This window comes from Periplaneta americana, chromosome 15, assembly GCF_040183065.1.
Source record: "Periplaneta americana isolate PAMFEO1 chromosome 15, P.americana_PAMFEO1_priV1, whole genome shotgun sequence".
Lineage (NCBI taxonomy): Eukaryota > Metazoa > Arthropoda > Insecta > Blattodea > Blattidae > Periplaneta > Periplaneta americana.
This window is the reverse complement of record NC_091131.1, coordinates 69,774,230-69,788,047: the sequence shown is the minus strand read 5'-3', so window position 1 is coordinate 69,788,047 and position 13,818 is coordinate 69,774,230. Positions and strand designations below refer to the sequence as shown.

Below are 13,818 nucleotides of genomic sequence, written 5' to 3'. Positions count from 1 at the left end.
ACTTTGGTGAACAAACGTCAATTTTTATCTATTGAAATGGAGTGACCCTCTCACTGAACTCAACCATTTTGATTGGATACTTTTGTAGAAGCCAGCTGTATGGGCTGATATTGAAAAAAAAAAGTTTTAAATGGTTTAATGAGAAGAATATTTGCAAATTGAATGAAAGTAGTCTGATCAGGTTGTGAAATTAAAATCTTTTGCCAGAGAAAGCGAAACAAATACAGAATTTACCAATGTAATCTTCATCTTACGATGTTTGGATGAATTTACCAGTTCATTAGCTAGTAAGGAGACAATGTTCCTCAAAAGTTGTCTCAGAAGAACAGTATTCTGAGCTTTTAAAAATTGCAAAATTGAACGCTCACTGCACTGAAGACAGGAGCAGATTAAGTTTGGCATCAATAAGGGCAATTCTTGATACTCAATACAATATGTCAAACATTAATTGTAGTGAATTTTATAAAATTATTACAAGTAGCAAAATATCGAAGTATCTAGATTTTGTAAAATCTTCTGAAAAGTATGCTTGGTATAAAAAAAATCTAAAGTTAAAGTATGTGAAATTCTTAACAAAGTGTCAAAAATCAAAATACATAAACGTTTCATAACAAAAGTGTGAATTGTACATCAAGTTCTAAAGTAGTCTATTGAAATACTGACGTGTATTGTATTGACATTGTACCATCATTAATAAAGTGCAACTCATAATAACTTAACCTTGCACCTCTGTCCCGGTTTTATGGAAAATAATTATGGCAACCCTTTACATGACAAAGTATGTGCTGTATAATAGACCTACCAATTATTTAAAATCTTACGCAAGCTTCAGAAATTTTATTGAAATAAAAATATATATCATATTTTAAAATCAAAAGTTCAAACATTTGATCAGAGTATTTATCAACTGTGTAAGCTTACAAGGTAAAACTTGATACACGTTACACAATCAACCTAATTTCTTATTTTTAAGAAAATGTCGGATTACAACTTACCTGCAATAGTAGTTTCCGCTTGAAGTTTGTCTCTTATAATGTAAAGTGCAGTAAACAGGAAGAAGAAACCTCCGATCACTTCAACAAAACATGTCATGAATAGAGAATACTGTAAGCTGTGGAATTCAACAGCTGGCTCATATGTTAGTTCCGATGTTATAGTGGAAGTGTTTAAAGACAGGGAGGTATTGGACTCGAGACTTGAAGAACTCGATGATAGGACGACTTTGAGTGCTTCTGAGATCTGCAAGAGAGAAAGAATATTTTACCGTAATAAAAAGTGAATGTACAGTACAGGCCTACTAAAACAATTATTGCACAGCATGAAACATTTTTTTATATACATTGTCGTGGTTCCTGAAATAACTCCTATGTGCAAAATATACAATTTTTCAGTAGGAAGGAAAAACACATTTATTCATTTTATGGCAGTGGTACATAGGAGATTGTGAATTCTTACATTTTCGAAAGACTGCTAATGGCTTCATTGCCAAATGCAAGGCACTAGACAACAACATTTTCGAAAGAAAGAAATATAATTACATATAGAAGATTTTATTATTTGCCGTATTACTATTTAAGTTATTTAATAGAGCAAAAAACTGAAAATCGATGAATATGTCACATAGAAGACATTGCAGGAAGAATGACGATATATGATCCAGTAAGACCTTTGTGTAATTACGATAGTCTAGCAAAGCTGACTGAGGAATTCTGAATCCTTTTCTAACACTAGTTTCACATAATTTTAAAAGTTACTATATATTCGTACATACAAGGTGGAAGGGAACCTATTACATTAATTCAAAGAGATAATAGATAAAGTCAATTCGAACAAGTTTTGTCAAAAAAGTTTTTTGATACGTCCTATAGTTTTGAGAATATGAAATGTAACGTGTTGCAACACTGCAGTTCTCCTTGAGATCATTACTCTCCAGTGGGGGTGAGTGTAACACTAATCATTCACTCCGCAAGACTTGTGGGAGGGGGGGGGTGGAACCTCTCATCAAATACGTTTCGATCAAATTTTACTGTACATTAACACTTAACACACTACTTAACATTACTATAAACTTAACTTATTTTCCAAATTAATTTATTTTTAATTTTTTCAAAGATAATTTAAATGGAGACAGTTACAGAATGTGTATTCATAATAAAGTTATTTTGAGTATACATCAATGTAGAGGAATCTCTAATGGAAATAGTTTTGTTTTATAAAAATGTGCATTCTTTACTATTTTGTAATTACGTAAAAAGCAAAGAAATCAACAGATACTATGAATATTAAAAACCAAATAATTTGCGTAATTAATTCACTGAATACTTCACGTTTTGATCTACATTAATTTGGTCGAAACATATCTGACGAGATGTTTTTGTTTACATTCTCCTCTCGCAAGTCTTGCAGAGTGGATGATTAGAGTTACACTCACCCCCACTGTGGAGCAATGACCTCAAGGAGAACTGCAGAGTTCCTACATGTTACAATTCGTATTCTCAAAACTATAGGACGTATAAAAAAAACTTATTTGACAAAACTTGTTCGCACTGACTTGATCTATTACTTCTGTGAATTAATGTAATAATTTCCCTTAAACCCTGTATTTTCCAGAAATTGAAGTTATTACCGGTACCATTTACATTTTGAAGTTTACAAATAACTGATACATGAAATCAAAATTAATGCTTATTACTATCTCTCTCACTATAGATAACAGTTACAAGAATTAAAAAAATAGATCAAATTAAGGTTAGTAAAATGGTGTAGTTAAGATCTACATTAATATGTACAAATGCTATTACTGGTAATTATAATATTTAATTTAATTTATTGCATACTCAAGTGTTAATACAGTACTGGCATCCACAGAGCTAGGACTTTACGAATAATATTATTGTTACTGAGTACATACTCGTTCATAGGATAACACTTGTCTATAAGACATTCTTTTAGCTTCTTATCTATAGTAGTTTTACACTAATTGTTTATGTAATTGGGTAGTTTATAACAAGAGTTACTGTACTGCTGCAGTTGGTTCATGTACAAATGTAGATTATGAGAAATGATACCGGTACGCAAGTCTGCTTTCAATCTGGTATCACGGCTGCATAATTTTATGACTGTTAAGTACTGGTAACTACGAATATTCTCTCTGCCTTATGATGTTTTTGAATATGTATAGGCCTTAATAAATAGATGGTTAAAATTTTAAGTTTTCTGTAAACTTTCCGACATTAATCCGTCTGAGCCCAGTGATATATCTAACTGATCTCTTTTGTAAAATTAATCATTTATTGGTATACATACATTTTTCCACATCATTCGCACTAACTTCCACCACGAATAAGATCCTTATGTGTATTCTTATGCAAGTAGGCCTAGGAATCATATTGAAGAAGACTGAGTTCATCAACTGGTACAAGCTTTAAGAATTTTCATTTAAGTAGGAAAACTTGTTAAAAAAAAAGACACATTATAAAACATCTGAACTACACTATCTCGAAAAACAAATTAAAGAAGGTGAAATCTTTAAGAAGAAATTCCAAAAATCTTACCACTCCAACTAAATACGGACTTCCAGCATCTCCAAATGCATGCGATATAAGTATCTGGAATGCTTCTGCTGTGGATCTTCTTGTTGGAATAACAACATACTGCAAAAACAAAGAGTGAAGTAAGGATTCAATATATGTCTTATGCGACCTTATCTTTACACGAATTCTATTTTAATATGTAAAATAATCTTACAGAATTAATTTCAAGCAAGTATAATTTTTTATTAAATTAATTTTCAATTTCTTTTTTATTTCTGACTTGGTAGAAATAGATAGTTTTACTGGAACTTTTCTTTGTGTGATGAGACGGGTGAAAGGACCCAGAAAAAGGGCACATCAGAGTAAATATACGAGTGTAACAGAAAAAAAAAATTCGTTAATAATACCCAAATTCATAAAATAGGTGATGCAGAGATGCCATCCTTTCATATAGCTTATCAGTAACCCATAGTGCATGTGCCCCCCCCCCCATTCTGGCATACAGGCCTAATTATACGTTATTTGTCACATGTTATGCAAAAGAAAATGCTTTGTGGCATATTCTGCATGTAGCAGCTGCTTTTCTGTAAATTTCTTGAGGCACACTTAATTAGAAATGATACCAGTATTTATGTGTTAAATGTAGGCCTGAATTCTGTCTGATTTTTTTTATCGCAGCACTTAAGACTCTTTCTATAGGAGAGTCACTATGAGACACACATAGTACTAGAAACACAACTTTACATTATGCTTTATAAGCTTACTTTATTTGTCCACGTTCATTTTCTGAGTTCTAAAATTTGCAATGTTAACGAAATTTGCATCTTTTCTAGATCTATTTATAATGTATACAGGAAAAGTATACCATTGGTAAACTGCAAATTCCCCTTCAAGTTCGTCATGTGCACCTTCATTAATCTAATTTGGAAATGAGACAAGTGGCCAACAGGTTTGGAGCTCACATAGATACTTCCTCTCAGCCTTGCAAGGACGCGTTTTTATGTACCTTTTAAATGTTTCTCCTCCTATTTCCACCATTCATTCATTCATTCATTCATTCATTCATTCATTCATCGAAATGTTTACACTTTCTTTATCACCAGATATAGGAAAAACTAGTAAAAGTTGTGTAATTTAAGGTCTCAGTTCTTACCAGTAAAATATCTCCTACAGGAACAAATGGTATATTGCCAGATAACATAGCAATGAAAAGAATTGTATAGAAGCCAGGCTCGTTATACTGAACCACTACTAAAGTGACTGCTAGGCACACACCACAAACTATCATGCCAACACAGGAGGACACTGGATCTATGCGAGGATAGCGTGACTTTAGGAAGTAGGATATGGAGGCAGAGGCTATGATGCCAAGGATTCCGGTCACTACCATTATTGCTCCAACCTTAGTTGAACATCTGGAACAAAGAAAATTGTATTCGGTGAATGCTTACCAAGAGCATGTCTGCTACGATAGACCAGTTGAGGTTAAGGAAGATCTCACCGAAGAATATGAGTGTATAGCATACATTGCTGTTTATACTGGCAAAGAGGGCAGCAGTGAACAGCAGGGGAGCACTGACGAGGAGGCCGATTGCACAGATCAATGGATCTATGCGGGGGTAGCGAGATCTTAACCTCTGTGCCATTATCGAGCCCAGTGGAACACCAAGGAGTCCTGATACCATGGCAATGATGCCGAATTTGTACGTCACGCTGTAAATGTAATATTAACACTTATTATCTAGCAGTAGATGTGGGAAAGCGTATTCAAACAAAATATACTGTTTTATCTACATCTACAGTAAAATGCTAGATTTTATACTACTGTACATTCGTCTCGAACAATTCACTTCTTTCTTTAACAATACTTTGAACAATACTCTAGTCTAGTAAAGATCTTTCAATGTCAGTGATATGATAGAATGTTTATAAACTGATTTTGTATAAGAGATGTTGTATGAAGTCAATGGTGGCGTTTTTAAAATATCCTTTTTTTTTTTTTTTTTTTCCAAATAAAATGAAATAAAAAATTCAGGACAACAGAAATTATGTACTTGAAATTACACAGAATAAATACACATCACAAAAACTTTGGAAAAATTTAAATTTCTAGTGTTTTCTTGATTATACCCATGTCGGTACTTAAAGATTTTTTTTACATACCTTGCAATAAGTTAATACTTACAAAATTTACAACTCAATGTATTCAGTAATTTTAATAGTTCGATTAAATAAATCCATTAAAAAGTTGAAAACTGTAAATTTTTCCAAACTTTTTGTGATGTATATAAATATAGACCTATCTATTACATTAAAAACGAGATAACAATAACAATGCTACAGCAGAAATGATCTTTGTTGTTCTAAATTCTCTTTGTTTGACAAATGAACTAACATATCTAACACTTCACACAAATTTACTTTACTTCTTTGCTTACCGAATGAGGGTCAATTCAAATATCATGGGCATATAAATGATTTGCCATTCTAAAATTCCAATAGATTATATATATATATATATATATATATTTTCAAGAGTCTCCACTGAACTGTACCATATCATCTCCACTGCACGTGGTTAATGTAGCTACTTAAACAGCTCTACTTAAAGACGAATTGAAAATGGAACCATCATATCAGCCATATTAGAAAAAGTTGGGATTAAAATTAATTATTATTTAAAAAAATATATTATTTTTACCAGCACAGCACAGTATGAAATTTTTTATTACTTCAACATAATAGATTATTGCATAATTGAAAGTATACTGAGTCCTAATTTACGTTATGAGACATAAAATTAAGTGTATATGAGCCACTGAACAACATGGTCCATGAATTACAGTTATTAATTATTTTTATGAATTATTTAGGCCTTTATGGTGACTAATCAGAATTAGGTCATAAAACATACATTGAGTTAAACTCAAACAGTATTAAAAACACATAGGAATACAATTAAAATTCATTAACTAAACATATTTCGATAAGTGCTATCCCATCATCAACAGCATTGCGAAAATACCAAAAACATATGTTCTAATGTAAATGCAGAAATTTATAAAGATAAATTAGATAATCAGAACAACCTAAATGAAAAAGCTCCATTAGATAAGAATATTCTCATTAAATTACATACTGGTACACAAAATGACCACAATATGCGTATACAACTCCGAGCTTACGCACACTCAGTCAATGTGTTGGCAACACGTACCAGGAGGATGCATTAGCATGAACAACAGCTGAATCAGTCTCGTAAGTACTCCAATATTACGATCTCCATTTTCACTTAGTTTATATCTATTATAACATCAATACAACACTGTACACCACATTTATTAAATATTTTCAAGAAACAATTAAAGTCATTTTTTCATTACATCAGATATTTTTCGTATTTTCAGAATGCTACTGATGATGAGATAGCACTTCTTGAAACATGTTTAGCGAATGAATTTTAATTGTATTGCTGTGTGTTTTTAATACTGTTTCATTTTAACTTAATGTATATTTTATGATTTAAAGAAAAACACTGTTGTATTTAATGACTAATAAACACAACTATGTCAACTATCAGAAGTAGGCTTTTCGGTATTCCACCATGTTCTGTAACTTGACATTTCCAACGTTTCAGAACTATTTACAGTTCCATCATCAGGGCAGATAGATAAGACCAGAGAGGTCGCCTACTCTGTTAGGTTCGCTATCCCTGGCTGATCCGGATGACTGCCAGTGGAAAACCTAAAAGCCTAAGTCTGAGTTAATTACTTAATTCAGAGTTCTCCCCCCTCCCAATGGCAGGGTGCTTAACTTGCTGTTATTTATCCCGACTCTTTGAGCATGATTCTTAAACGTCACTAGTGCTGAGAAGCACGGACCATTTAGTTTATCAGAGACCATCCAAAATGCACCACCAACAGTGGCTCTATGTTACACTTGTAATGAATGACGATTATAATGGAGAATTGTTGGGACGTCACAGAGGAACTGGAGTACCCAAGAAAACCCCTGTATTACCTGGATCAAGTTATAAATTCAGAGTGGCAACAACGGGATTCGAACCCAGGCCCCACGGCTTATAAGCCCAGCATGGCTCTCATATTCAGTTTTAATTTTTGCATATACGACAATGTGTTACTTAATATAATAAAAAAATATGCTATTACAATTTATTATTGAATTCAATATTCCGTTAAAATTACACAGAAAAAGAACTTTATTATTCCACTACAATAGTACGTCACTTACTATTCTTCCTGAATATTTAACGTTACTTTGGTCAATGACGCCAAACCAAGAAGTGGTAACACTCTGTGACCGGTTCTTTCACGAATAGTATAAACAAGTCTCTGTGCAAATAACGTTACTGAAATGTACAGAAAAATAAAGTAAGGCAAACACAAACTTACTCGTTCTGATTAATATTCTCGTTTCCCTCTTGCAATCGAAGACCCTGGTACACAAAAGTCGGGCCCCACCAGGCCAAAGCTCCCGCAACAAAGGACACACATGTGAACCCAGCCGTTGACAACATGAAGCTTTTACTGTAAAAAATAAAGCAAGCATTTCAATAATCAAGTTCCAAGCCTTTTCTCCCTCTATCATCATTGTCATCATCATTGTTTTCATTACGTCTGTCTTATTAAACATTTTGCGAACTTGATAGACTATTATTTCCTATAAGGCTCAAAGATTAGTTATTTATGATGAAAGGGTTAAAAATTACATTTTATTTTGTGAACAGACATGTTTGCAAAACGAGACAACTGGTGGAGTGAAGCTAACCTTACAAACAAAATAAAATCATTTTTAAAGTGTGTGTCAAACTATTCTTTAGACAACCGTTCGTTTGTGCTGATATAGACAATTGAGGCATTCAGAGCTAAAGTGGATCAAGTCCATGAGACGCAGTTTTGAGATAACAGGACTTATTGCTCTAGTGGATTATCTAATTTGACTAGCAATAATTTTATTGTTCCATTCTCAAATTCTAATTTATAAAATATAAACAATTGTGGTGTTAACTGATGCAACACTTTGGTGACTTGATCCACTATGGCTCAGAACATCGTGAACAAATAATCTGAGCCAAAAGTGACTGGTGTCACCTACCGGAGAATGCTTGGAATTAAGACTTGATCCATTACTGCTCGGAAAAGATCCAACTTCAGAAAATGAATTAAACTCAATTTATGAAAACTTGTGACTTGATTCACTTTAGCTCTGAATGCCTCATTGTCAAGACTTCTCCACTACCGTTCCCCCCACCCCCACCCAACTGCAATAGTGAAACTCTTAACACATTACAACCAAACAGTTGTATTTTATAGCTCAGTGGTAGAACATTAGACTGCAGGTCAAGGGGTCTTCGGTTCAAATCCAGGAGTCCCATAATTGTTTTACAATTAAATATGCGAGTAATTCTTAATTGTTTGATACAGTTACCAATAAAATAGATGATGAAGCAATTCATTTAACTTGTGTACATTTCTTAATAAAAAAACAGCCATTTTTAAAAGGAGGCCTGCAATACTTGTTTGAACTGCTTTATTAATTGGTTGTGATTGCTGTCATGTGACATTTGATGGAAAACAACATACAATCGATGCAAACAGCAGAAAATCAGTATTTGAAGTACTTTTTACATGCTACCGTATGATAGTCAATTTTTAATACACTTTCCCATCGTCGAAAGGTCTACTTTTAGAAATGGCTGTCTAAAAATATAGACGATTATAAGATTAGCAGATTATTATTATTATTATTATACGAGTAAGATCGTTTTTAAATGGACAATATAAATAATCAGTGGGGGATCTTAAAATGTTGCGGCCCTAGGCCAACTATGCTTGAAAACCTCACCTCCTCACCTACCAAATCATGCACGATCAATATTTGGTTTCATGCATGCTTCATTAAAATTATTATGAAGGTGCTTTATCATAATTCGTAACTTTAAAAAGATGCGAGTGAAAAAAGAATGTGTTACTTACTCTCAAATAAATATAGTAAATTTCTATTGAATCAGCAATAATAAATTATTTTAGATGAAAAGAAGAAAAGAGAAAAGAAAGTTTAATTAATTCCACTGGAATTGAATAATTTTAAAACTCTAATTTTTAATAGGATACTATCATCAATATTACAAATTTGTAATGGGTGCTTCTTTTTGTAAGTTTACACAGAGTGCTTTCACGGCAGCAAATTCTTTGATAGCATCTTCGAAGTAGACCTGTTTTACAAATATAATTAAATTTGTAAAGTTGTAGAGTCTCAGATCTGTAAAAGAGTTTCTCATATAGTTCTTCATTCTTTCCAAAATATTGAACTACTCCTAACAAGATGCATTAAGAGGTTGTCATACACAGGAAAATTCTTTTCGTTCCAATTAAACTGTGAAAATGTTCCACAGTTTCGGAACTTGCCTTATGCTACGGTCACGTTGCCCCCCATTTTCTGCCAGTACTCATGGCCCTGGATGGCCTAGCGATTAATCTGCCACTGAAAACAATTTTATTAGCGAACTATACGACGCTCATTACCAAACATGGCTGTTAATTCTTAATAAAACAAAATACACGGTAATGGACTCTGAGCAGATGTGTACTCTGTATTTAATTAGCAAGAAAATATGAAAATAATTTTATACTCTTCTACACACAACTTGAGATTCAAAGAAAGACAGCACGAACATCATAAATAGCTTACAAACTAGCATGTTCGCCAGCAACACGTGGGTTCAATTCTCGAGTCAAGTGGACAAAATCACTTGTGGATCATTCGACATACGTCTGCTTCCCTACCTGATCATATACTAGGAAGGAAAAGAAGAAGAAGAAGAAGAAAAAAACATGGTTTAGGTTTGAGGTTAAGAAGGTTGTTTCATCACAGGGAATGCAAACGTAACTGAATGGCTGGCGAATATTCAGATAATAATGAGATTAACTTACTTTTTACAAAGTGCTTTAAGATCGTTGCTCCATGCAGTTGGGCTCAAATGGGATCCTTCATTTTTTCCCCTGACTGGATCTTGCATGAGGAAAAGGATCAAGAGTACTGCAATGCCACCCATAATGGGTGTCACACGCAAGCCCCACCTCCAGTTTTCTGTTAAGGTCGCTGTTTCAGAACCGACGATGTAACCCAGGCCACTGAAAACGAATTGAATTACTTTGTATGCAATTGAGTACAAGATGACATAACAAACAGGCTATAATAATAATGATAATGATGATGATAATGATGATAATAATAATAATAATAATAATAATAATAATAATAATTACAGTCTGACTTGCCTAATTCGAAGTCGTGAATAATTCGAACTTTTCGCGCGGCCCTTGAAATTTCTATACAACGCAATGTTAAAAAATCGTCTGTAATTCGAAATATATATATATTTATAATTCTAAGTGAAATTCAGTTGCGAAATTACGAAAATAAGCCCGCAATATATCGCGAGCAGAATGTTATCCTGTTAACAGATGAAGAAGAAAGGCCAGAACATCCCGAGAAACTATTGCTTACAATCGCCCAGGCCATGGATCACTCCAGGAATTAAGTTGCTATGTTGAAGGACAACAAAATGTCAGTGAAACAATTTTCCAATCGCTCAATATACTCGAAGAATTTTCAGGAAGGGCGAGAGTGGTATAATTCTGCAGAATGAAGGGGGCAATAGAATACATTAAAATAAATTTAAAAAACCTATTATACGTTTTAGAATTAAGTGCATGGTTAATTAGCATTTAGGCTGAAAGTCTTCATAGTTTAACAACAGCGCATCCCTGGCTCACGTACGAATACATACACGAACTCGGCTCTGAATACCAGCATTCCGTCTCTTTGTCACTGCAGTAGGATTGCCAGACTTCCTACTGGCAGAAAATAACCATATGTGTTAACCTTTTTACTTGATTTGCAAGAAAACCATCCATTTTATTTGAAATCTGCACATCTCTTCACGTGTCTGTAGTGACACGTCGTCCAGGACTGGCAACGTAAACTGTACGAAGTGAAGATGTCCTGCATCTTTTAGTCTTGCGAGCAGCTGAAGTGGGACCAGCAGCTCGTCTCCGAAGATTCCGCCCCAAAAATTTATTGAAAATCTCTGTTGAAATCTAATCCGATTAATGACGTTAGGGTTTTTTCTGACCATGTGTGGATATTACGAAAATTAAAATCACCATCGCGAGTGAAAGATGATTAATTAGTAACCAACACCTTACGAGAAAAAAAAATATCATTTCCATACTTATAAGATCCAAGAGCAGAACAGCTCTCCGTGGATAATCCGCTTCTTCGAGATGCTGGACACTTTGGAAGAGATATGGGTATAAATACTGTTTACGCTGAGTAAGATGCACACTCCAATAAGAAGTACTTACTTGTCTTGCCAAGCTTCTTACTTACGGTGGGTCTCTCTTCAACGATTCTCAGAATTTATTCTTGTAGTCATAATAGTTCTGCAGCATCACGTTGCGGTCTACAACCTTCGATATGGGGACGAAGAGATTCTGCATCCCGGAATCTTTAATGCACAGCAACGAACGTTGGTCTATCTGGATCCGACGATTTGGAAAACTTTGCCGATCGAGCTTCTTGCCACATTTGCAGATTATTATGTTACTCCGTATATTAAATGAACATTTGCTAATTCAGCAGTAGCGAATCCTTCCATTACGTCAGATTTTGTTGGGTGAGCTTCCTGCAAGGTTAACAACTCTTAAAAGAGTCAGGATTTGGTGCTGAAGAACATGTGATCGAAAGACGGGTGTATGGTCGTTGACAGGCGTTTCATAATTCGACCATTTATAAAACATCTCATCGTAAAATACACATTTATGGAAAAACTACTAGGACAAGGAAAACGTAAATAGGGCGTTGTATTACACGCATTCTTCTTAGATGAAAGAAGTCCAATGCAAACTCCTACTGAATAAGCAACCACTGTTCCGTCACATATAAAACTACTTCTATTTCTGTTGCACACTCTTATGACGTAAAGGATGACGCGCAAAGTGTAGGTGGTCGGAGGTTATCCGTAAATCTGACACTGAAGTAGCCTTGTTATTATACTCTACTATAGGAGCTTGCTTGCGGGTGTGCTCTTACCTTCCCACAGGTATTGCAAAGTAGAAGAGTGCAAGCATCTTTGACCTCATGTCTTTGACATAGAGATCACTGATGATAGTAGGCGCGATAGTGGAGTAGCTTGCTTCACCAATTCCAACGAGAGCTCGCAGAGTCAGGAACCAGCCATACGTCTGAAATGAAATACATGGGATTAACGTCACTCAACTACGACATTATTATTTCAACACAAATAATTCATTGCAAATGTCATTTTCTTCGTGTTCCAAAAGTCTTGGTGTAAACTGATATGTGAAACTTTCTTTACTATCTATGCAAGAAACCAAACCTTCTAGACCTCCAAAAAACATCATTATTTTCAGAGGTTTCGCTTCTATCACGTTCCCTAAAAAGAGTTCAAATGAGCCGAAAAATTTAGTACCATCATTATTTTAAAACATATACGTACAGCTCGATTCAACGATCTTGGCCCTTGTCCTTGATTGTTTGGCTAGTGAGCGATCTGTGTGTTGCGGCATAAGAAATAAATTTAATCAGAAAGGTACATAGGAGGGAAAGAGGAAAGAGAAAGAATTAAAATAATATCTATGCTTCCTTAACTGTTCAATACAATATGTAGGTCTACTTCATCATAAGAGAGAGTAAGAAAAATTGAAATCTATTTGCTGGATCAAGATAGGACATGAGAGAATTCAGAAGGCTACCTACTGCAACCTGGGGAAGAGTAATTTTAATTCATCAAGAGACTTACGAGCGAAGTATCTTCTTCGAACTCACCTCCATGAAAGAGCCAATTAGGGTTGTCAGACTCCAGAGAAATACACCCAGTGCCATGATCACCCTCCGACTGTAGCGGTCACCAAGGTAGCCGAACAGTGGTGCAAACACCATGTAGCTGATGACGAAAGCCGTCTGCAGGAGACCACCCAAATCATCGCCGATTTTAAATTCACTTTTTACATCATTCAGTATTCCTGAAAAGAAATAACAACAATGAACAATAATGCTAAAAAGAAGTGATCAGAATTTGATTGCTTTTATTAGATGTTTTAACACAGGAAAGTTAAGTTATGTTTAAACAAGTTACGTTATTAATGCATAATTACCATTCTGTTAAAACAGCGGGTAGTTAGAGAAACTGCGTGTTTACATAGTACTGCGTGATCAACAAAGAGCAAAGCTTGAAATT

General features: G+C 34.3%; 1 protein-coding gene across 2 annotated transcripts in view; it reads right to left on the bottom strand.

The window, feature by feature from the left end:
• Positions 1–13,818, bottom strand: part of spin (Protein spinster) — a 223,582-nt gene that overhangs the window by 15,910 nt on the left and 193,854 nt on the right. For both annotated transcript variants that reach the window (XM_069847631.1, XM_069847632.1), the window contains exons 2-8: positions 13,407–13,603; positions 12,651–12,802; positions 10,487–10,687; positions 7,946–8,080; positions 4,985–5,246; positions 3,555–3,653; positions 996–1,239 (exon numbers count right to left, since the gene is read on the bottom strand). In XM_069847631.1, the coding sequence (XP_069703732.1) occupies positions 996–1,239; positions 3,555–3,653; positions 4,985–5,246; positions 7,946–8,080; positions 10,487–10,687; positions 12,651–12,802; positions 13,407–13,603 (1,290 nt within the window). The remainder of the gene's footprint in view (positions 1–995; positions 1,240–3,554; positions 3,654–4,984; positions 5,247–7,945; positions 8,081–10,486; positions 10,688–12,650; positions 12,803–13,406; positions 13,604–13,818) is intronic.